The 25,506-nt window shown below is 38.3% G+C and overlaps 1 protein-coding gene across 5 annotated transcripts in view; it reads left to right on the forward strand.

The window, feature by feature from the left end:
- The window catches only part of COL28A1 (collagen type XXVIII alpha 1 chain), a 70,892-nt gene extending 48,773 nt beyond the window's left edge, over positions 1-22,119 (forward strand). For all 5 annotated transcript variants that reach the window (XM_076331458.1, XM_076331454.1, XM_076331455.1 and 2 more), the window contains 11 exons: positions 5,601-5,669; positions 7,775-7,843; positions 12,846-12,914; positions 15,379-15,459; positions 15,550-15,585; positions 15,776-15,812; positions 16,111-16,665; positions 17,874-18,061; positions 19,455-19,671; positions 20,139-20,315; positions 21,285-22,119. In XM_076331458.1, coding sequence (XP_076187573.1) covers positions 5,601-5,669; positions 7,775-7,843; positions 12,846-12,914; positions 15,379-15,459; positions 15,550-15,585; positions 15,776-15,812; positions 16,111-16,665; positions 17,874-18,061; positions 19,455-19,671; positions 20,139-20,308 — 1,491 coding nt within the window. In that variant the 3' untranslated portion in view covers positions 20,309-20,315; positions 21,285-22,119. The remainder of the gene's footprint in view (positions 1-5,600; positions 5,670-7,774; positions 7,844-12,845; positions 12,915-15,378; positions 15,460-15,549; positions 15,586-15,775; positions 15,813-16,110; positions 16,666-17,873; positions 18,062-19,454; positions 19,672-20,138; positions 20,316-21,284) is intronic.
- Positions 22,120-25,506: the final 3,387 nt, after the last annotated feature.

Raw genomic sequence — 25,506 nt, forward strand, 5'->3', positions numbered from 1 at the left:
TATGACCCGTCTTCTGTTAATTGAATGTTACCAATTAATAATAAATTTGGCAGTAGGCCCATTACTTCAACCTGAATTTGAGCAAAAGAGAAATAGCTGTGACCAAGAGGTGAGGCTCTTATAATTTAATAGTATTTGATTACAACAGGAAATAGTATACTGGAATGTCTAGTAATAGAAACTCTTATCCTAACTCACTATTTATAAAGAAGCCTGCAAAAGATTAGGCAAAGGCAAACTGATAAATTGTTATCACTATTCTCATGTGTTTTCTGACAGTTTCAGGTCAGATCAGGGTTGTCATGTAAATTAAAAGTATCTTCTTCATTTCCATCAAGTTGTCTCTATCGTCACAAAAATTGTCAGAATTGGGTAGCTTGATCCTAAGAACCAAATTGTTGAAAAACACGGATGCAAAGGAAGCTGTGTTTTCAGGTTAATAGAACGAGGCCTGCTGTGGTTGTGGGAGCTGGGTGTGACACAGAGACCTCAGCGTGTGCAGTCAGTCTAGTTCAGGCAGCCACAGGTACAAACTCAGAGTCTTCTCGGGTGATCTGCACGGATGTTTCAGGCTGGATCGGAAATGTACTGTTGAAGTGAATCTCCCGGTGGACCCATTTACTGTGCTTTGGGTTCTGGACCAAAAAGAGGTCTGAGCGGTCCCACAACCCAGGAAATGGATTTCATTCAGATGAAGCTAAACTAGATGATCTGCTCTGGAAGTGCTCTTAATGTACTTCTATCCCCAGCGGGCGATCAGTCCACAGGAGCCAACCAGGCAGGTCTCCTCATATTGCATACAGCGTAAACATCAGGCTGCAAATTCACTGCTATTGGGCCTGTAGCACTATCTGTTGATGGACACGTAGAATTAGAAGCTGCCTATCAAGCAGAGGTTTCTACTCATAGTAACCAGTCATGGGGTAGATTCAGAATGCACCATATCCATGGGTTATGGAGAAGTGACATCTTGTTCAAGGAGGAGTTGTATTACAAAGAACTCTGTAGAGTAGCTGTCTTTGCAAGTAACACAACACAATTAGGGCAAATCACGCTCACATCAAATTTTGTATGAAAAGTTCTGCGTGGATCTACAGGTTTGATTGTGTTGCAGTGTGATATTGCTCATCAAATCTGGTTGCTCAGAGTAGTGCTTATCTAACAGTCTCCGTCAGAAAATTGAAAAAAAATCAAGAGTTAAAAACATCTGATAAAAATTTAATTTGTATTTTTTACTTTAAAATAGGTAAGTTTCTTTTTTATGATGCACCTAGATTGATGCATTAATCCTATGGGGGAAAATGCATATTGCTTCTATAAATGGTGAGCAGCTGTAGCTTTTGCAGTGTGTGGCTGCTGCACCAAAGCATGCATTATCCGAATGGATAGTCACATCTGTGATGTAGTTCTGTGCATCCACACTAGACATGGTGTAGAGTACACTGGAAAAAAAGAAACAAAGTATATAAACATCTCTTCTCCCTCCTGATTTTTTGCTCCTGTTTGCTTACACAGTTTTGAATGCTGCTGAGTTCCTGGCAGCAAAAGGTGCCACAAGGAAAAACAATTCGCTTGAATTGCAAGAATTCCCCCAGAACTTAGTTCATAAAATGGACAATCTTCTGGTTTTTTTCAAATAAAATGTAAGTGCACTGGCTACCTCTCATCCCTTCCACATAAAGAAATGAATATAAGAAGAACAGCAACAATCTCTGCATATAAAAAAGAACATTTATTTGATAAAAGAGACTCATAAATTTACACACTAGTTAATTTGAAATTCCTTTGAGTATCATTATATAGGAATGTTCCACTCAGCTGAATCAGAGCTCTGTTCTCCCCACTTTCAGAAATGGCTCACATATGTGCACACTGCTAGATAGGAATTTTATGTATCAGAGGTCAAATTCACATGAAAACAAAATTGGAACATGTGGGATGCATTCAACCTGGCAGGACCCTATTTTCTGTAGCATTAAAACAGAAGCACATAATGTCAGAATATAATAAAAAATTTATTTAAAAGCACTGTTGCCAACTAGGAGGTGGGTTACAGACATTCAAAAGCAAGAGCCCAGCACTAGAAATAAAGCAAGCTTCATTCTCAGTAACTGGATAGCAGAAGGATTATTAAAACCCCTAGCACAGTCCCTAGTGCATGAACATTTGAGATGGATCCAGTTGCAATATAAATAACTTTTTTTTTTGCAGCTTGGGCCCTGTCTATTTGAACCAAAATGTGGAAAGTAGAGATACAATGTCTTTTTTTTAATATGTTCTTCTTACAAATACTGTTATGTCCACTAGCTCTCACTAAAGAGAGTATTGCAGTGTCTGTTGTAAGTTTCAGTATCAAATATACGTGCTTTACAGTAAATGAGGTGTATATATTTGGAAGCCAAGATTTATTTTTCAGGTGACCATTAGGTCATTTAATGAATTTTCTTGAACAGATGGTACGGAATATGCATTGAAATCCCATACTTTACACTGTTTTGACTCAACTCTTTATTTCTTGTTTCAGTCGTGTTTTTCTAGTTCACTGTTTTGCTGATGGTGACAAGCTTGTCTACAAGCACAATACAGGAAATAAATTAGAACTCATCAAAGAACAGCACTAATCCTTCTTGAAATGAATTCCCTGGAGGACAGTTTAGTGTCACACCTTAGAAAAAAGAACTGCTCCACTTCGCAACCCATAAAGCAAAATAAAAGTCTTTTTCTCTAAGCCAAGAAATATAGAAACTTTGAGGATTGCTATAAAGCTCTACAAAAGAGCTTTTCAGTGAGACATCTGGTATTAACTAAGCATGTGAGGCTAAAATTCGATCCTTCACCTGCAACGACCCTGTGTAAGAATGTGTTACCCATGGGAGGAAGAGGCAGATGACTTCAAGTCACCCTTACGCTCTTTTTGGTCACGGCTGGTCTAAGAGCAGGTTGTAGGTATATTGGATACTGGACCATAAGGAATCATTTACTTGTTTGGCAACCTCCCATTCAGCTTTCATCACAGCGGCTTACAGGCTGTTTCACAGGCCACAGCAGCCCAGGATCTCCTAAAAAAAGCTTACCATGCAAAGTCTTATCTCTATACCCACCTCTTAGCTCTGGCACCTCTGGCAGCTTTCAGAGGGAGGCTTGGGCAGGGAAAGCTTTGGCTGCTCTGTCCAACTTCTGCTCATGAAGAGTTCTCCTACAAACAGCTTAAGGCTGTATTATGGTTTGTGGGGACACTGAGGACCAATAATTATTCCTTTGATAATAGATGGTACTAAATAGGAAGATGACTACATTTGCCTAGACTCTCAGCATTTCCTAGCAATATGACAATCTCAAGCTAATTGTAAGAAAATGCATTGCAGGAGGAATTGAGAAACTGGGCATGTTTTAAAAGATCAGGAATATCTACCATTCATCCCACTGCAGAGGGGCATTTCCCAGCACCATGTACCAGACTTAAATGCTACAATGTTTAAGTACTTAAAATTGTAATCTTTAAGAGTTTACAGCTATAATTTGGGGGGAAAAAAGGCAAAAAGCTCAAGGGCATTGCCAATATCTTGGCTCTTTGCATTAGCAGGGAAGGTGTGATATAAAAGCCTTAGGTCATCTGAAGAAGAAGAACACGGCTAAAGAGAGTAGCTCTCTCTTTAGTTCCCTTTCCCAAACCAAACTAGACGAAAACAACAAACTCCCCTCTCTGATCAAATCTGAGGGAGAAATTTCCTCCCGACTGAACATAGCAATCAGTTTAACCCAATCAGCTTGACCCACCAATTTAAAGCTAAGAGCATCCATGTACCATACCTATGTCCAGACTCCAATTGGCCAGTCTCCAGCGCTTTGGAAGAAAGAGAAATTGAAAATAAATTCAGAAGCCAAATGTTACATCAAGAAGGAAAGCATTATAAGTTCAGTCTAAGCCTTAGCCTTTGGATTCAGAGTTCCCACCTCTCCAAATCCATCAAACCTGAGCATAGTTTCGGTCCTAATATATTTACATAAATAGCACATATGTCAGCACTTAGCATGAGAGTATCATAGCCATATATAAAAAACACAGATTGGAGTGATCTCTCGCTAGAGATTGAACCTTGGGCATTTCACCTAAAAGCAGTTGTTATAATGACTGCCGGAAAGTAAAGGAAGTCAGTAAAAGATTCTGTACTTTTGTTTCCTTCCTTTTTCATCAGTTTGATATGTTGTTTCTTTTCACCTACCACAACTCAAGCGTCATCTGTGATTCGTGTGATTCATCCTTGCGCCTCTCTCCTAGTTAGAATGCTCCCTCTGCAGGCACAGCCATTTCTACTGCTTTTCCGAGTGCAAAAACAAGTACAATGAAGAGTTTTTATAATGGAATTTTTTATTTTGTCAAGAAATACCATTTCTTCTTGGCTCTATTGTTAATATATGGGATGACTAAAAGCTTATCAGAACATTTCTTTCTTTTGCACTTGCCTGCACAGGCATAGGTTTAGGGACATTTGGTAAACCTGATTCAGAATTTTCTGCATCTATAACTTAGCAGTTATAGATTTCTTTTTTACTTTTCAAACTGATGGGAGTTTTCTAGTGACCATGTGCTGAATGCGTGCCTATTCCCTCATTTGTACAATTACGGACTGAGGAAAACACAACTGCCTCTTATGTCCCCATGCCTTCCCTCTACCACTAATGTCCCCTGACTCCCATCTCCTTCGCTGGGCTTGTCTGCAGCACGAGGGGCATCACCGGGCTCAGCATTACCCGGATTGCTCCTGGCCAGCCAGCTGCTGCCTTCTGTCTGCCTCCTGGTTAAGGGATGAGCCCCCTCTGGTTTTTTTTCCCCACTAAAAGCATAAATTGAATCTCTCTCCTTTACCTGGTCTCCAGTTATCACCAAAACTGTTGAATATGCTCAAGGCCTCTACATTTCTGATGAATTTGGCTGAAATCAACTGATGAGTTCAAAATATACCGGGAGAAAAAAGAGGACTGACACAGACAAGGAGAAACACAGGCAGAGTATCACTTAAGCCTCATTTCCTTAAGGAATCAAGCTAAACATATATGCATTAAGGCTTTTTAGGAAAACAAAGGGCTGTTCTTTTTGTTCTTCTATATCAATGCTATTAAAATTCATACTGTTTTCATAAACACATTAGTTTGACAGTTCTGGAAATGAAGTGTCTCTAGTTTCAGAACAAGCACAGTATCAGTAAAGGACATGATCACTGTTGTGTCCCACTAGTAAGCTCCCTGTCCATCCTGGTAAGCCCCTGCAGAATGTGATGGAAAAATGGTCTTGTTTCCAAATGAGTTTGCTTTTCTTCTTCTGTAGCTGATAAGTTTGCAAATTAGAGTCCTAACTCTGTTGGTGACTTTGATCACGTGGACCTTTGCTTGGGGAATAATGTTCTTCACCTCGAGCTTAAATAATGTGGGTGCCTGCATTTTGGGCTTTTTTTTATATCTATCTATAAAGCAATTGTTTATGTATGTAACGTTTGTTTTGTTTTTTAAACTCAGTAGTTTGACTGACTGCTTTGTAAGTGGATGAAAGATGTAACAGTTAATAGGTGATAAATTACTGACATTTCTGTGACTATTTTCAGGGAGATCGTGGAATGAGAGGCTATCCTGGGCCCCCGGGGCCACGGGGAAGCGGAACGGTTGGTCCCAAGGTTGGTGTGATGCCATGTTGAAGCTTTTGTGCTCTTTTGTGATGCTGACAGCCAGACTCTCTTCTCCCAGACACCAAAATATCTTCATCAGTTATTGATTTACATTGGTGCAACTGCAGGAGAAATCAAGCATAAAAACATGGGCACTGACCATACACTTCTACTAACCGGATTAGGAAGGAATACTAACTGGATGAAAGTTGCATTTGCAGCTAAACTTTATGAGATTACAGCTGGAAATTGAACAGAACTATCAGGCTGATAAATTAGTTAAATGATGCATTTCTTCTGTTTCTATCTATTCTGTTTCCAAGAGATTCTTTTGTGGTGGACAATATGTTAAATGTGAATTTTATGTTTGCAATTTTTGCTCAATGAAATTGAATCCAATTAATTTCATTAGTAAAACCATTTAGGAAAGAAACATGAAAACAAAATGTTAATTCTATAAGCAGCCAGCATGCAACATCTGGGCAATTTTTTCCTCCGTCCACTAAAGTGATTTATAATTCAAAAAAGACATACTGGTAAGAGAAGAAATTCAATGCATGCCTGGTTTTCTTTGTTATAGGTGTATACATCAATTATTTTTACAAAGGCAATGAGGAGAAACATTGTGTATATTCCTCCACTTAAGTTAAAACTCGATATGCCTTTGTAACTTTTCCTGTGATTTCCTTAGCAAGGATTAATGGAAGTCTCCACTGCCATTTTGAATAAACCAGTATCTGAATGGAGAAACATTGCTATTACCAACCTGTTACAGAAATGCAATGAGCGACGGAGCATGAATATTTTCTCAGGATGTATGTCTGACTTTGCCTTGCTTTCTGAAAGCTGCAGCAATCTCAGTACCTTGGTAAATCGTACAGACACAGTCTGTTTAAAAATGTAAGTTTGGACTGAGTGTCAAAATCCTACAAATGTGTGACACTATGTACTGCTTCCACAAAACCTTTGAGAATGAAAAATGTGTTTTCTGTGGGGAAACAATATTTTGTTTTCAAGGGGGAGGACCTGTTTGTAGCACCTAGTTCTTGAGATAAGCTATTTAGCACAACGTTTTGTGTGAATCCTTGCTTATAAATATATAGATTAACAGTATTTTTCACAAGAGATTCTGTCAAAGTTTGTGGCAAATTTTTTGTCTACACAGATGAGAATGATGACTTTTCAAACTTCACTAATATCTAGAAGTTAAATATTGAGCTATATATTTCTATTTAATGATGATCAAATTTTCATATACTTCTGCCTAAATATTCAACATACGCAAAATGTAGGTAATTTGCATACCACTGAATGAATTCCCTTTACTGTATTGGAGCACAGTGATTATTTATTATAAGACAGTAATCAAAAACTCAACCTGAACTCTACAGAAACTTTTATGAAGCTTGGTCAAATTTCAGAAGCCTTTTTCAACTAAGAATAAAGAGGAAAAAAAGGAAAAACAAACATTTAATTTTGATGTAATCAAAGGGATGTGCTTCACTTTGTCACTTTGAAATGTTAGATTTGCCTGCCTCCAAAGCACAAGGGCTTTACCTGGCTTTGACTGTATCGACACAAATCAGCAGATGCTGCTTTGGCTTTTCTCTCTTTCCCTCCCACTTACGATTTTCTGAATGACTAGTGCTCCTGGAGACTGTGGCATCACAGGGGCTTGGCATATATACATGATGCACAAGAACTAGCTAATATGCCTGGCAGGTTTACTCGTCCTGGGTTTTATTGCTCTGGTCCTTTGTGCCTCTACTGTTGTGCCTCCCTTGTGTGGAGTGATTGCATGAAGCTGTTGTGTAAAGATGGTTTCTGTTGGTTTCTACGCGGAAAACACTGGGGAAAATATCACACTGTGTCATGGGCAAATTTTATTCTTTAATTATTTTCAGCTTAATTGTTCCTTTGCTTTCCTGGGAATTTGCCAAGGATAATTACTAAGGCTCACAGTGAGAAACCATAAACCAAAGAAGAATCAGAACTAGAGTCTTTGACATGGTTTTACTTTTTGCTTGCAGTGACTTTGAGATGACTTCCTTAGTGTTACCAGGAATAGAGTTTACCTCCTAATTCTTCTTTTTTTGCCCCACTGACTGTTATAGGGTATTATGGGACAGAAAGGCTTGCCTGGTCCACCTGGCCCCCCTGGCAACAGCATACAAGGAAGCAAGGTAATCCAGTTTAATGTGATATCTGTCCAGTTTCTTCTTAAAACTGTCTCTTAAGGAGATTCATTGTCTATTTTTCTCTTTGCCACTGAGTCAGTGAACTCCTGCAAATACTCATTGTGTATTTAAGTTTCTTGTTCATAAGGTATGTAATATTTGCTTTAACTGTTGAGTTTTCAGTATTGGTGGCACCCGATTGTTCTCCTATTATTCTTGTCATTATAAATATATTTAACCCGGGAAAAAAGTCTCATCTCTGCCACATCTTACTGATTTATTTAGATTTAAAGGACAGTCCAAAGAAAGTGTCCAGGGTTTTCTCTGGATGCCCTTGTAAAAGACAGTGACAGAGATCTACCATGACAAAATAAGTTAAACAACACATATAGGAATACAAAAGAAATTAGCCGGTCTCCCACATACTCATCAGGTTTTTACTCACCCAGTTCCAGCCATAACCACAACTTCTCTCCTTGTAAGGAGAAACACAAACATGGTAACATATTCTGAACATTCAACGTTAATAAATTGCCTTGTCATAAATGTGTGGAAGAAAATTATTAAAACTGGAGGCTCTAGTGGAGAACAACCCAAGTTTCTCCTATTTCTCTGAAATCAGTGTGCTTAAAGTTGAGCATATGATTGAATATTTCCCTGGATCAGGAGGATTGTGCTCAGCTCTCCAACTCTAGGCTATCAAACCACCACCATTCAGTAAGAGGGGCACTGTTTTAGTTGGGTTAGGAAAGATGCCTCTCTATACTGCGGTTGGCTGTAGATACTAAAGCCACCAGGGAATTCACTGACAAAATAGTTTTTTGTTGGAAAGTAGTGACATGCTGAAACAAACAAACAAAAAAATCATTAAAATGTACCTTGTTGGCAAAATGTTTCAGAGGAGAACCTTTCTTTGGGTCAGCGTGGAATTACTTCATACAAGCTTTACCAGAAAAGCACCGATTCCTTCTGAATTTTTGTTCAGTACTTGCTCTGATTCCAGCTTCAGTGTCCTCTATTTTTATACTCTTGTTCAACCATTTCCCTTTTTATACTGCAAAGAGCCCTTCCTTTTTTCAGTGTGAGGTGTTTCACAGCATAAAAACATACTTTACTGTGTTCTTTCTTTTCTCCTTATTGTATAACTCTCTTTAACAGATTCTGATTTATCTCGTCTCAGGACTTTCCTAGACAGAGATCTCTACAGAGAGAGTCATGACTGTCTGGACCTTTGGTTCTGACCTGTTTGCAGTTTTCTTCTATATTAATTGTTATCAGTAACCACAAAGCTATTACGTATTTTAATGTGAGGGCATAAGGAACTTACTTTCTTTTCTCTTCTTCCTTTGTTTGCTGAATCTCTGAAGGCTCTTTGCTCTATTCTTGTGGAAAACAGAAAAATTTCTGCCATCTCTGTATGGCTTTATAGTATAGGAAAACTATTTCCCGCCTGGCTTTAATAGACATTTCTGATGTGTTTCCAGAATCTAATGCTTGGGATATATCTTTGTTAATTCTATGGGTATGTGAGGTTATTTATAAAAGCGCAATTGCCATTCTGAACAGAAATGTTTCAGCCATCAAATGCATCTGATTATACATGAAAAAATATACAGATTATATAATATTTTTTCTGTTCCTGAAAAAAGATAAAGGTTAGTCAAAATATGCTCAGTGTGTACATATACATCTATCTGTCTCCCTATCTCTATATAGATACACACAGAGTTTTGGATGTTATGTTGGCACTGCTATGAATAAATATCTAAAGCATATTTTAGAAGTGCAGAGAACTCAGTTTCATCATGGAAGTTTTCCAGTGGAGGAACACGGTCCACTGACACACAGTCAGAGAAAGGCATGTTTATAATGTAAGGATGTGGAATTTAGGGATTTAGGAAAGTAACATGTGCTCTGGCTACGGAAGGTCTTTGTCTTTGGGTTTGAGACCAAAACTGTAATGATATGGTGGATCGAACTCAGCTGGTGGTGTTTCTGTTGCATTCCACGAGTTGTGTAGGTACAGTCTTGTCATTTAAATTTTCTTCCCTTAACAATCACTTTCTTAAATTACAATTATTTTTATATAATTCTGAGGAACATCTTCTTTCTGAACAACTTTGGCAGCTCTCTTGCTCCTGTAGTACCTGTTTCCTCCATACGCTGATGCTTGTTGAGCTTCTATCTGTCTCTTCTGTCCTTCTGTCTCTTCACAGCCATGCCAAGCTTCATTCTTTTTGGCCACTCTTCATCAGCTTAAAGCTACTATGCTCCTGCATTTGAACTATCATTATCACTCCAAGTATTTTTTTTTATATATACATAGAGCTCAGTCTGCATATGGTAAGAACAGAATGTCAAAAATGAGATGGTTTTCGAGTAGCTTTATGTTGATAGCTACTTTCACAGGTCTTTTTTATGCTTGGTTTCCTTTCAAAACCACAGTCTAGACATTCTCAGATCTGCACTCAGTTCATAGAATGACATTTTTACATAGAAGTCTGCTTATTGGTCAGTAATCTAGCAGGATATTAGGGTCAGGGATCCAAGGGTCTGCATTTTTACATGCATACCACTTTGGTTTTTATGATAAGACTGATTGTCAAGTTTGAATTTAGTTATGTACGTGGATTGAACTGGCAAAGCAATTAAATTTTAAATTAATCCAGCATACTTCTTGGTTTTTACTAAATGTTCAGTTATGGTATGTATGATAAATCCCTCTTATGTTGATTGATGGCAGAAGTAGAGGAAGCAGGATTTGTTTCTGCAGTTGACATTTTAAAGGATAAAACTGTGCGCCTGTGAGAAATGTCAGCTGTACAGGTATGAATTTTTTTAGAACAGTAGGTCTCATTCAGTTTTCATTGCCTGAATGCCATCCTAACAATGTCAAATGGGCTGTAACAAATGGCAGCAATAAATCTATAGTTTTGTCAGATCTGACATTTATTATTAGTGAAGGACCGCTGGAATACACAGGATATCCTAATTCTGGTTCGTATGTATGTGCTCTGCAGATATGCAAAGGTGTTAATCAGGAAGCTGTGTGATGACCCTAGTCAGGAAGGATAGTCAGTCCCAGTGCTGGACAGCAAGCGTTGAAACAAGCTGGCACGCTGTTTCGCTATGTTTAAAAGCCATTTGCATTACTAACCTACATGAATGACCCAGGAAGCACAATCCTGCTAAAAAGTGACTTAAAGTAAATTAGATTAAATAGTCACTGTGCGTTCCTACAACCGTGCAAAATAAATTGCCCTGTGCATCGCACTGGCTTAGGAATATTTCCTATTTGCAGGAAATTATTTTTTTTTTTTTCTCCCTAGTGAATCAGCTATGTAATTTGGTGTATCGTAGTTTCTTTTCCAGTCTCCAGAGTCTACATAACAGTGTCTGAATTTTTGCTGCTGTAAGAAATTGGGGCGAGGGGAAGGGGAGAAGTTCTGCTTACAGAGGCAAGAGGCTGCCAGTTAGCAGGTCAGTGATGGGTAGCACCGATGACAAGCAGAGCATTTTAGCTCCCCAAGTTAGGACTAGCGGACCAAGAGGCTCCCACAGGGCAGGGCTGTAAAGGCAGTGCTCCAGTGGAGATGTGAACGGTGGAGTGCAGTGGGTGCATTTGCCTAGAACGGGGCAAGACCACAATGCACCCGTGTGCAAGCAGAAGCTCCCATCTCAGCAGGATTGAGATCTGGAATTTGGACAGGGAGAACCATCCGTGGACCATGACTCATAGTATACTGCCTCTTCTAGGACTGGCATCTCATTGTCTAACTCCCAGTGAACTCCCAACTCATGGGAGTCAGGAGCCCTGAGTACAAGGAAGAGAAGGTTGACTTGGCTGTGCACTGTGCAGCTGCTTCTCCACCTGCAGAAATCCATAAGCCCCTACCCAGCACAGCAGGAATGGTCAGTGGGCAGTCCTTCTGCACTAGTGTGCCTTTGGTGAAGGCTGGAGTCTTGATAAATTTGGAAACATTTTTATATTTCTCTTCCCATTATGAGCAATATAACCCCTTTAGGCCCATTTGTGAGCAGCTAAACAAGTATTAGTAAAAGATGCTTTAGTGAGACAGTCTGAGAGCTCTTGACTGAAAAATAAAACTAACCTTGTACTTGCATCTCGTAGGCTGGGTTTGGTACAGGTGATGACTGCTCCTGGTCTCATTGACATTCTCTGGAGCTGGTTTTGGTATCTGCACCGGGCACTGCTGTTATGTGAATTATGTATGTAATCTGAATTATGATGAAGCATTTATGTACCAGGGAATATCATCACCTCTAGCTGTGTTTAAAATGTATACAGCAGTTGATATGAAAAAAATATTTGTGTTACCCTATTAAATAAAGCAGGAAAGTTTCTGGAAGCCAGATGCTGGGAAGGATTTTCTGTATGTATTTTATAACAGCTGTGGTTTTTAACATGTATGCCCACACTGCTAGCATGAACATGCTTTTCAAGTCTGTGTGCATGCAGCAGGGCATGTGTAACAATCATTATAAACAAATTTTAACTTTGTAGCTGGACTGATACTGTCTTTTGAAGTATCAGCAGAAAGATGTTCTGCTCTCCACATTGTGAAAAGCAGACCTCTTTTTATTTACTTAAGATCAGAAAAACTAAGTCAACCCTGCAGAGATTCTGGGTGTGTATTTCTAGAGGACCTTTGTGTTGGACCTCATTTTACTGCTTGTAGACTGGATGAATAACTGTCTGAGCCTCAGTGAGGTTACTTTTGTCTTTCATGTGTTTCAGTGAAATGACAATATTTCATTTAATTAATCAGGAATAAATTTTTCATTATATGCTTTATAAAGGCTTCATGTGTGTTCTGAATCATACCCAGTTTATTTCTCCAGCTTCAGACCACTTCTATCTTGAAAATTATGTGCTTCATTGCATAATATAAATATCTGGCTTTCTCTATGATGCAGAATGTTATAAAGTGAATAGATATGACGTAGATTTTACTTTAATTTTCAGTTAAACTTACTTTCTGTTCAGGGAGAAAAAGGAAATCAAGGTTTTCCTGGACCAAAGGGATCAATAGGAATTGGCCTTCCTGGACCAAAGGTAAATCCTAGGTTTGCGGTAAGGAAAAAAAGGTAATTTTTTCTTCCTTTATTGGTTATTTGGTGTGACAGGTCTTTGAAGATAAATAGGAGGCAAAGACATTGTCTTGTATAGCTAGCAAGGTAAGTGCATACTACTTTGTCTGTGAAAATCCTAATTGTCATTAAGGACCAGGCTCTGAAGTAGGATCTAGAATGAGGTCATACCTGTTAGCAGGAGAATAATATTGGTCAAATTATGTATTCAATTATCTTCGATATTTTTCAGGTATTACAAAACGTTCTTTTATTTGCCAGGCGTTGACAAAAAAAAGAATTGCTTTTTGACTAATGTCTTTTAAGGGCTTTGTTTTGACTCATTTTTTTTTACAATGATTGAAGCCCAAGCTTGAATCTTTCCTTACTGAACAACTTCCTGGTTGATATAAAAATTGTAAGAATTTCCTACACATACCTATTCCCATCTAACAAATTTTGCACAAAGAGAATTTAAATACTTTGGCTATTTATTAGTGATTTTCAGATGCGCAGCTTCTGATGGGAGCAGCCTAGCCAAAGGAAACCAAGGCTCATGGTCAATGTGGATGTGCAGACCAACTATGTGCATACACAAGAGAGAACAGTGTGCCCAGGCGGAATGAGCGTTGATGTAAATGCATGATACAGTACACCACCTTTAATTCACAGCATATGCCTGGGCCAGCTGGGCAGCCCCTCTGCAATAATTACAACATAGCTGAAATATTGAATTTATTGCGAAGGCTCTGTCTGGAAAGCCTGAGGAAAAAATCCATGGCAGTCTTCATGGGAGAGCAGAGATGATGAGGCTCTCTAACTTTAAGAAGTTACCCAAATAAGAGTTCAATCCCCTCTAGTCACCTGAGGCAGGCAGTACCCATTCAAAGCCCCAGCCATTTGTTGCCTGCACTAATGATGTTCGTGGTACTATGGTCTACACTAGCTTACTTTCTCAGACTTCTGTATTATTCAAGCTACTACAGCTTGGAGCTTTTATGCAACAGTGAATATCAAGGTCTTTCACACAGCTTCAAATTTCTGCCTCCTAATTCTCTTTTCTCTCAGATGCCAAATGCTACATACTATAATAATAATTGCAATATTTTCACTGTTCTTCATATTCATCTTGTATCTTGACTAACCTTCGTGACCCAATGTAAATCTCTCCAAATACAATTTTTCTGTTTGCTATTAATATAGCAGACTTGTCACACATGGAAAGGAATGGTTTAGTTCAGTAGGAATTTCATATAAGTGCCAAATACCAAAGAGATCAGGTTTTAGTATATTTATGTGTAAGAGAGTAGCAGCACCACCGCAGTCAGTAGATCATATTTGCTCTCCCTTATGCTGACATTAACTTTGATGAGGTTAGATTCAATTCATGGACAGGTAATGGGAAGTAATATCCTTTGCTGGATATTATGATTTTGTGAAATAGAATAGAAACTGTCTTCCAAGAGCTTACTTAGTGGAGACTGGTTTTCTTAACGCTGTGGAGGAGCTATGTACAGCTTTCAGGTTTATATCAGTTTGAATAAGATCAGAATCAGACTGAGAGACTCAAAAGGCTTCCTTAAAATTGATAGGAATCACCACGGTGAACGCTGTAACACAGGAGGTGTCTATGTGATTCCATTGGCTGGGTAATAATGAGGAATAATGTCAAAATGGGCAGTAATCTATATAAATTTCTAAGCTCTGAAGTTTCAAGTGAAATGTAAGCTGTTCAGTAGCTTCCAGAGAGAAGTAAAAAACTGTCCTGCACAATCTCCTTCTTGAAGAAATGTCTAATTTAGAACCTGAATCTTTTGATAGTGTGTTTCATATCTGCATTATGTGAAAACTGTGTCTTGAAATACTGTAATGTTGAACCCTTTCTCTTTTTGGAAATCAAAAGGTCTAGTCACTTGAGGAAAAAAGTGCAGAATTGCTTCTAAATGTGAAACTACATATTTTCCAATGGATGTAACAGTCCGAGCATGCCTTTTCCTCTGTTCTTTGCAAGCTCCCAGTTTTTCATGTGGGTTCTATGCAAAGCTGGTGTGAGTTTCAGTACATTGGCTGATCTGAGGCAGTTATGTCTCTCCATAGGTCTGAATTAACATAGGTCCAGTATAAACATTGTTTTAGAGTTCAAGAAAATCAAAGAAGAGTGAAAAATTATATATTCTGGACATTTGCATAAAGATGTCTTTACCCCTCACTCCTGAATTAAGGTAATTTTTCATATAAATTTCTTAAAGATGTTTTTACTGCCCATCTTGCTTTCTCTGAGAGCCTGTTTTCAGATGTTCTCTTCATAATACATACAAGATAAACCAGCCACACAAAAAAAAAAAAAATCAGAAAATTTATCTTAAAAGCTCATTGAACCATAACTCCAGCTCTGACTATCAACAAAACTGGAGTTACTGACTGTGTTTAATACGGTTGTTTTAAACTAGGGAGACTATGGAGATAAAGGTGATCCAGGGAGCAAAGGTGCCAAAGGAGAGATTGGAGACCCAGGACCTCCAGGACCAAAGGTAAAACACATTTTCATATTACTTAATTTTGCACAACAGAAATTAGACAGATTTGGCTTTTGTTACTTATCTCACCCTACATGTTTTCAGGGAATTTGGGGAAGAAAAGGTGAACCTGGTCTTTCGGTAAGTATGTACATGAATTAATTTAAAGGATAGGAGTTTATTTTGGGAAAATAGTTAAAGGCTATGTGATGTTACACAAGGTTGTTTATGGGGCATTGCATTGCCTGCATTTTTGTAAATAAATAAATAAATAAATTTCAGCATTCTCAAAACTAGAACACACAGCAAATTAATTAATACTCTTTTTCAGAGAGAAGAAGTTATCAGGCTTATCAATGAAATATGTGGTAAGCATTCCAGTATGGAAAAAAAATAGTTCTAATAAAACACACTGAATTTATATTGACTGAATGGACTTGTCCTCTGCATGTTTGTGTGTAAGGATACCATTGATGTGAAAACGATGCTCACTATGTTGCCAGAGCTATACTGGAAGTAATTTGGTCCAGCTCTGTTTCTATTTATCAGTAACTATAAATTAATTCATTAATTGAGCTTTAACTGACTGTAAATCTGATATATGAGTTCAATTTGTTTTTATGAAGGTTGTTTCTCATAAAATGTCTGAAATGGTTATTCTTCTAGGTTGTGGTATCAGATGTAAAGTAACACCACTGGAACTAGTATTTGTCATTGACAGTTCAGAAAGTGTTGGACCAGATAACTTCAATATTATCAAAACTTTTATGAAAACAGTCATTGACAAGGTATCGGCCAACCATGTTACAACCCGCATTGGCATTATCAACTTCAGCCATAAAGTGGAGTTGGTGTCTTCTCTGAAGCAATACACAACCAAAGAATACCTGAAATCAGCTGTTGATAAAATGCCCTACTTCGGAGAAGGCACGTACACAGCTTCTGCTATCCAAGAAGCCATTCAGTTATTTCAGGCAGCACGCCCAGCAGTAAGAAAAGTGGCTGTTGTAATAACAGATGGACAAGCAGACACTCGTGATAAAGTACAGCTGGATACTGTAGTAAGAGAGGCCCATGCTACGAATATTGAGATATTTGTCATTGGGATCATTCAAAGGACTGATCCTCATTATGACGATTTTCTGAAAGAAATGCAGCTCATTGCAACAGACCCTGATGAAGAACATGTTTACCAGATAGATGACTTCATGACGCTTTCAGGTAAAAGAAACTATTTTAGTAAGAGGAAACTTGAAATAAGCATATAAGAGAGTTTGGCCTTTCCCATAGCAAGGCAAGGCAGCCTGCTGAATGGCAGCTTCTGTTTCTTTTTTGGATGCAGCTTTCTTCTGTTTCTCTTCTTCTTTGGCCAAATGAAACCTTTGCCAAATTGTTACCTCTTGCAGAAACAATAAAAAACAATGAACATCAGTTTGCTGAGCCGAGGCCTTCTTTGGGGCACTCCTCTTTTGTGAGAGCTTGCATCAGCCTTCCCTCGCAGTCCTTTTGTGCTTGGCCATGGTTTCATCCCAGAGAGGTGCAGATTTCCTTCCACCTTGACGCAACATCTCTGTCTCTTTCTCTCTATTTCATATGGCTCTTGTCAGTCTTGGAGTCCCTCCACTATCTCTTACAAGCACTCTTTTGGGTTTTTTTCTGAAAGCCATAGGGAAACCTATGCTTTCAGCCTGATTCTAGGGGAAAAGTGGTGGAGCAACACACAAGGGAATGGGGGCTGATAGTACATTGTATATTTCAAACTGTGGCTTGAAAAAGTCCTGTGGCCACAGATGGAATCAGGAGAAAATCCAGAGGAAACCAATAATGACCCATGAAGAAAAAAGTATATTGATCTAGACTAACTGCAGACTAGCCTTATAAAGTATATTTTTCCTGAGCATGAACTAATTTTGCTACGCTGAGCCTGTGGATGGAGTTAAGTCTGGATTTAAGGCGTTAACAGTGAGAAGAGAGTCCAAGCTAAGGTTCTGGTCCCAGCTGGGATTAAACTTAGGCCTCTGACTCAGGCTCCAGCATTCAACGTAAAAGTATTCCCAGTCACTGAATTTTTTTGTGCAAATGTGTCGCCCAGTTTTTCTTTTTCCTTCTTACACATAAACGCTTTCTTTCCTTCACTCTGGTTTTTTTTTCCTTCACTGTTGAGCTATGACTCCTGCTTAAAAAAGGGACTTGGTATTTTTATCTGTTCCTTCTTAAAAGAAAAAAAGGGCCTTAAAATCAAATAATTCAGAGAGTGCGTTACTTTATTACTTCTCATTTGCATTTTGACATAACTTTAGATGATGGTCTTTCACAAGTCACTATCATTGAAGATTTAGGGTTAATACTGCACTAAAAGCTTGTGGTGAATCATTATGACTTTTCTTGATTACCCTTAATAAATTTCATCATTTTGTTAATCTTTTCAGCTCTTGAAAATAAACTGATCACAAAAATCTGTGAGAATGTGTCTGAAGTCTACACCAGAAACGATAATGTTTTATCTCCATCTCCAAGTCCGGAATCTGAAATTGCTAGTGAAGATACTAACAGCCAGTTACACAAAATGACTACTTCAGATATTTATATACTCCCTACGGAAGGAATCAGTTACCCAGTAAGTAAAGAAGTAACAATTATCAAATGTTTTTAGAAGATGTGTGTCTTTATTTGAATTCAAATACTCTTTATTTCACCATTCACCAGTCTTCTAATATTCAGTTTAATTTCTTGGAATAAGAGCTCCCTCAGTAGGTGTGACTGATTTAGGTTTGGGGCTTGTAATACCTCCAGACAGATCTGTGTGACACTGAGGGTCAATTTTGACATTCTGTATCATTAGGAAAAATAAATGTAAACCTGAATTTATAGATGCTGACTTTATAAAGCGTGTGATAAGGATCACAGGTAGGATTAGTTCTAAGCGATTAGATGCACACACTCTTGGTTCTGGCTAGCCATGGTTATAGTTAAATCTTCAAAACTATTGAATTACTATCAGAAATAAACACAGCCTTTTTGTAGGCCTGGAGAAGAAATGCAGTATGCAAAGGATTGGATAAATTGTCTGCACATTTACATTTCACCTAGATTTCAATTTTCAGAGTCCCAATGACTCTGAAGAGTTTTCTTAAACTGACTGTGTCAGTAGTGGCCTGTAAATGGGAAGATATTGAATGGTATCAAATTCCTTCCCGTTCTCAGCAGGTAATCAGCACGTGGGATTAATGCAGTCGTTTGTACTATACTATACTAAGATCCTTGCAAATCTTCTTGAATATACTAAAACACTAGAGAGCCAAATTTTTATATAATACTCTTAATTTGAAGAGCAGTGTTGGCTTCTTAACACTTCTATCAAGGTAAACTCTAAAATTCTAATGATTAGCAACTGGCTGTTAGCTAGAAACAGGAAAATGGGTCATTAGTCACTTGGCTTGATACAGGCAAGGACACATCTATGAGACAATCTTATTAATAGGATATGGTTCCCATAACACAAGTTTTGGAAATTTTTGCTGTATCAAGGGATTCCACATCCAAAAAGATCTTTGGAGGAGCATAATGTACGTGTGTTTTTCTATCAATAACAAGTATCCTGTTCCTCCTGCCTGCCATTTTCCATTTCTTGGCAGATTGAAGATGTCAGATCATTCCCAGTGAGTGTACTAGATGTTAAGAAGCGCTGATTTGCCCCAGAGTTCCTTCCATTTTTTGTTTTATTTATATTACAGACTAAGTGGTGGCTGAAATTTTGCTTCAATGGAATGAATTCAGCTTAGTGACTAAATTGAAGGCATTACTTTGCCTTTTCATTCAGTTCTCGGTGTCAGAAAATTATGGTCACATGCTGAGCAATCACTAGAAGGAGGTCTGAACCCACCTGTTGTTAACGATATTTTCTCACACATTATTTAGCAAAAGTTTCCTACATAATTCTCTCGATTTTTTCTCTTAGCATCTGAGCCCAGATGGAATTTTAAGTTACAAGATTTTGACTCCTTTTGCAGCTTAGTCCACCACGGACCAGATATACTGAGCCACTGCCATCTGCTCAGGATCACACTGCGACTACCTCTGCTCACAGAGAATCGAGATTTCCCCCGCTTTATGACATAACTGAAATCAGGTCTCAGAGTCCAGTTGTCAATTCTTTGTTCAATGTAACAGCTACTGAAGATCACCACCTAACTGTGTTGCAAACACAGGTAGCAACAACCGGAAAAGGTAAGTAATAAATACTGTCCTCAAATATTGGGTAGCAAGTCTGCACCAAAAAAACCAACGAGCAAACCCCACTCCCTCCCCCAATACAGTTACTAGATTTTATCACCTTTGGTTTTTCTGGATGCTCTGTCTACAGATATCACATACAGTGAGAGCCAGATTTTCAAACCTAGATGACAAACAACCCTTGCGTACCAATTGTGTGCTTAGGTATTTAAATAGCAGCTTGGTTCTTACATCAGGATTTAGGCAGTCTCATTTCAAACTGATCCTGTATTTGTTTAGGCCTGTTCAGGTAACTTATTAATAGAAATGGAATTTGGCTACAAATTTGAGAGAGGCATATATACTCCCAGGCACTACAAGAAAGAAAAAAAAAGGGGTGTTCTTCTTGCTGAAGGAAGCACTTCTAGGATAACGTAACTTCTCCCCAGAATCCAAGCTAACTTTTACTGATATACTTTCAGATCCAAGGTGCTTGGAACCTATGAAGCCAGGGGATTGTCGGGACTACGTGGTGAAATGGTATTATGACAAGAATGGCAATTCTTGTGGCCAGTTCTGGTATGGAGGTTGTAATGGTACCAACAATAGATTTGAAACAGAAAAAGAATGTCGAGAAACCTGCATTGATTGATGAATAAGTAAGTTGTCTCCACCAGGTCCTCCTTCAATCACCTCTTTTCCAGGCTAAAAAGATTTAGTCTACTTAAGCGTCTCCCATACTATACATACATATTATATCATCTTTTATACCTTTGAACAACCTTGATACGTTTGTCTGAACCTTTTTGAGATGGTGGGACCAGAAGTGCTCTTGGTAGTCATGGATTTATACAGTGACACAGTGAGGCTTTCTACTTCGTTCTCTATTCCTTATCTTATAGTTTCTACCATTGTATTTGATTTTTGACCATTACTGAGATTGGAGGTGATATTTTCATAGATCATAATTCCAAGACTTCATCTATAGGATGAGCTGAGAACCCATCATATTATATGTGAATTTATGATCATTTTTCCCCTCGCATATTATTTCAGATACCAAAACTCAGTTTTCCTTTTCCACTCACAGCCTACACAGTCAATATCACAAGGTCCTTCTGCAATTTCTTGCAGTCACCCCTTTTCTTTACTACTTCAGAGTAACACAGTATTGTCACCAACTTTGTCACCTCGCTTTTTACTCCCTTCTTTAGATCTCTTACAACTACATTGAGTAGGTCAGACCATAGCATACATCCACCAGTGGCTTCTCTCCACTGACCATTTATCCCTTTCCTTTGTTTTATTCTTGTCACCACTTACAAATTAGAAGACTCTCCCTCTCAAACCAGTAACACTTTCCTTTGGGGAAGGACCTTGTGTTTTGGAAATCCAAGCAGACTGTACTAACTGCCTTAGGTCCACATGCTTAGTGAGTGAGGCTTGGACTTCAAAGAGGTCATTCAGCAGTAGTGCCTAACTACCTTTACAAAAGCCATATAGCTCATCCCCAATAAATTGTATTAAATACCCTATTTCATCTTTCAGTACAGAAAAATTCTATTGAACTGCAGCGTGTGTTTTTCTAAACATTTCAGGAAAATTAAACAAGTCCTTATTTCTTCTAGAAATGGCTGCTGTTTGGAGTTTTTAAAGCTGGAAGTTCATGTGTATTGAGGAAGAACTGACCGAGAAGAATCCAAAGTGATGCATTAACTTGAATATATTACTACCACGCTCTACTACTTTCCTCACTATGGTATTCACTTTAACTAGATTCCTGTATAACGTATGTTATCTGCAACACCGTAGCAATAACTTACAATCACACATATACACACACTGGAACATACCTTTTCCTTCTGAATTTATGTTAACTTGTTACTACTACATGTGGCAATGATGAGGTTCTATTTTTAGGATTAAAATGTCAGAAGTGTTTACACTTAGCATTTAATGACAGAGGTCTCTCAGTGTCGCAGAAGAATAAACTATGCTCTAGTTTTAAACAAGAGTAAGTGGTTCCTGAAATTAGCACTCTTAATACAGCATTTAGAGACATAAATTAAGATTTCCATTAATTAGAGTACCTCTTTGGAATGTAAATACCACAGCTATAGGTAGAGGGTTCCCCCCCCCCCATTAAAGCACATTTGGATTAACATCAATATAATCTTTTCGATTATAATGGTAGGACTTTCATTCAGAATTACATTAAAAACAGGATTCTTCATGTCCTTTAGGCTAGTCAGTACATTTCAATTTCTCAGGGCCTCTGTGTTAAAAAGAAAAGTTATTTCACTCTAATATATGCTATTAAATTAAAAAAGAGAAAAGCACTGAAAGATGTATATAAATGTTTACTTGTATCCTTTCTACTTTTAGCCATAATCCTATATTAACGTATCGTTAAAACTGAAAATGATGAGCATGTGATTAAAATGGAAAGCAATACCTCTTTAAGAGTCGTGCATTGTTATTTACATGTATGGATGCATGTATGGACAATTCTTGATACATTAAACAATTGCTTGCACAATTTCCCCCCTGCCATGTAACCAAATGATAGCATGTACCATGCAAAATGAACTTGTTTGCAGCAGATAGGTTGCAAACCTAATTCTATGGAAAGATGTGCTTGAAGTACAGTTTAAAAGTTTTTAATTTTTTTTTTCCAAAAATCTGGCCTTGTTAGTGAGTTTCAAATTAGAAAAGAAAAAACTGACAGCAGCCCCAAAAAACTGTCCTGCTCTTATTATACTCAGAACTAATATGATGATCATCAAAAAAACCCTGAGGGCACAATTAATTTCTGCGTGACATGGAACAGTAAAACTCAAGGACGTTACCTTATACTGTGTGTCCTGTGATATTCTGAAAATGAAGGGACTCAATGGTGTAGAACAAAAGTCAAGCTGTTGAAATCAAGAACTAGTTTCCTTTCACAGAAAAAAGATCAGAAAGTAAAATTTGACATAACTTTTAATAAGTCTGTTAGGGTTTTTTGCATCAGAAAAATAAATTGCTTCAAAGTATACAACAAATGATATAGATGGACTCTTGTGATAAATAAAATCAGCTACATATAAAGCTGGACATAAGCAGCAAATAAAATGAAAGGTCAAATAAAAGGCTTGAAGCAAACAAACTGCTTACTAGTGGCGCAAAAAGATCATGGAAAGAATGAAACTACTGTTCAGTAGTAAAGCCAATGCCATCATACCAAGAATATCAATGCGCTGGAGACCTTTAACAGTGAACAGATGTCAAAAGCAAGAGAGGAATAAGCACAAAGTTTAGGGAGAAAGAAGAGCAAGAGGGATAGACAGAATGATGCTTTCAAATTGGCTGGAAACAGTAGATTCAAAACTTAAAACATACTAAACTATAATGTTAACATACTGTCAAACTTGAAAGATGTATTGAGAGACTTTTTTTCTAGGCTAGGTCTCAAATCCAGTATTCAGAATTCATTTCAGTTAGATGACTAAGGCAACGTAAGAAATATTAAAACAAAAGAGGCAGTGCAAACATTTTTAAGAAAAAGATTAGCACAAAATGAGACCCTCAAAAGAAGAAAAAATCATCTGAAGAAAAAAAAAGTCACCAGCACCCCCCCCAACCCAAAAGGACCCTCGCCCCACAGCAGCCTGGAGCCAGTAACAGCAAGTGTGACATCCTACACTTCAGCAGGAATGATTCATTGCACTGATACAGGCAAGGAAGTTAAGTTGGAGGCATAGATAGATACGGATAACTAGAGAGAGTGAGAGAGGTAGGTAGATACAGGGATAGAGATACATATCCAATGACGATATAGAGAAAAGATCTTTTCATCCAGAAAAGATGAAAAGTTTGCACAGTTAAACTCTACTGTAGATTACTTTATGGATAGCCGTAAAAAAACTCTGAGTGTAACAGGTTCCAAGAGCCACTTCATTTCACACCTACCAGGAATATTTTAGGTAGGTGCAATTCCCACTGGAATTGCAAGGAAGTCTAGGAACTGGCAGGATCTTTCAAATCTGTTCTAATCTGTGCCTGGGCAGTTGTTTCAGGGGTGGGATTAGGTGTTGTGTTCAGCTCCAGATGTCCAGACAGATAGAGATGTCTTGTCTAAGAAATACTGGGGATAATGAATTTGGGCATAAATGTGAAGATGTAAGTTACGGGTTTGCAATAATATCTTCTATAATGCTTAGTGCAAACCGTCCTGGTAACGTTAGCAAGCTTTAGTAAGTACAGATAGTGACACCATTTGCTACGTAACAATGCTAAAAAAAAGAAGCAGTTACTCTTCAACATGCATACAAGGAGTCTTCTTAATGCAATTAAACCAGTGTGATCCAGAAGGTCTCTGCTTTCTTTTCTGCTTTCATGTAGAGTTGACTAAACCTCTTGTAGCAAAGGAGCAAAAGTGAAGCCTATAAAGGTTTTTTAAAAGTTGTACACTGTTCAAATCAGATTATCCTGGAATAAGCATCCGTTGCTATTCAGGTCTTTCTGTGAATCCCCAGGCTGCAAACTCTGAATATATGTTCTGATATTTAGTAAACCATGAAAAAAGCATGTAAGTCGCCGCTGAAAGGACAACTCTTCTCTCCATCTGTATCAGCACTGACTGGCAGCATTGGCTCCTGTGTCTCCTCGCCCAGCTCTGCATCCTCAAGGGTGTCATGGGTCAATAAACCAGGAGAGGGCACCTCTTGCCAAACATCCACTGCTTTATTCTCGGGTTGTATAAAATCATAAAACATCATTACTAACTGAAAGCATTACAGTTTCCACTGGCAAGCAAACGAACCCTTTATTTACATCGCAGGCCAATTTTAAAAGCAAGAATAGTTTAATCATGAAATCCTTAAATCTCCTGCTAGACCAGGCCAAATGCTATAAACCATAAAAGCTAAAAATGGTTGAGAATAACAGAGGCTTTTCTTTTCTGTAGAACTGATCATTATAAGGTGAATTCTTTTTCTGACGTCCTTGCTTCTAGCAATTCAGAAAAAGACTCGGAAAATTAACAAGAAAATAGTACCCCATCTGCTCATCGTAGAACAGCAGCAGCTTTTCACTTTGAGAAACTCTACCAGTCTCTTGCTAACAGCTATCAAATTGAATTCATCTTTTGCCTTAACCCAGTTCAGTCACTGTCTGTCCCCAGGGCCCATTCAGGCTGTTTAATAACGCTGCCTGTTCACTGACCGTTCTGCTGTCTGCACTCCTCTGTTTCTTCTACATCTTCAAATTTCCTCTCCGTTACCCTAAATTGGCTGAAGATACGCAACATTTCCTGCACTGCAGTTTCGAACATACTTGGAAAACCGATTACCACGTTTCCTCATTTGGAAGTTGCTGTCAAAGACATTCCTTGGGGGGAGAAAAAAAGAAAAAAAAGTCTTTATTGATAGCATGGCTGAGACCAGCATCCACTTTTTTTAAAGAAAACTTTTACAGACAGTATAGATTTATCGCAGCATTCCTGCACTTTTCTTGCTCAGCTGCTTTCTTAGCTCTTTTGGTGCCATCTGTACATACAGCACACCCTTCTCGAAGCTTGCAAAGGCATCCAGCTCACGGCACATAGTTTAAAGCAAGTTCTCACGGGTAACTTGATGAATTTTTAAAAAAGATCTTTTGTTAAAAACAAAATAAACAACTCCTCTTCCTCCACCCCTCAGTGAAAGGGCCAAAGTCTTCATGGGCAGGTGTGTGGGCTGGGACACCCCAGCTCTACCTGCGCGTAGAGCGACTTTACTGAGGTCTCCTGACACATGAAATACTGTAGGTCCAGCACTGAGATCTTTGACATCCCCATTATCTACTGTTACTCCTCCTGCAGCTTCTTAT

This window comes from Aptenodytes patagonicus, chromosome 2 (assembly GCF_965638725.1).
Source record: "Aptenodytes patagonicus chromosome 2, bAptPat1.pri.cur, whole genome shotgun sequence".
Classification (NCBI taxonomy): Eukaryota; Metazoa; Chordata; class Aves; order Sphenisciformes; family Spheniscidae; genus Aptenodytes; species Aptenodytes patagonicus.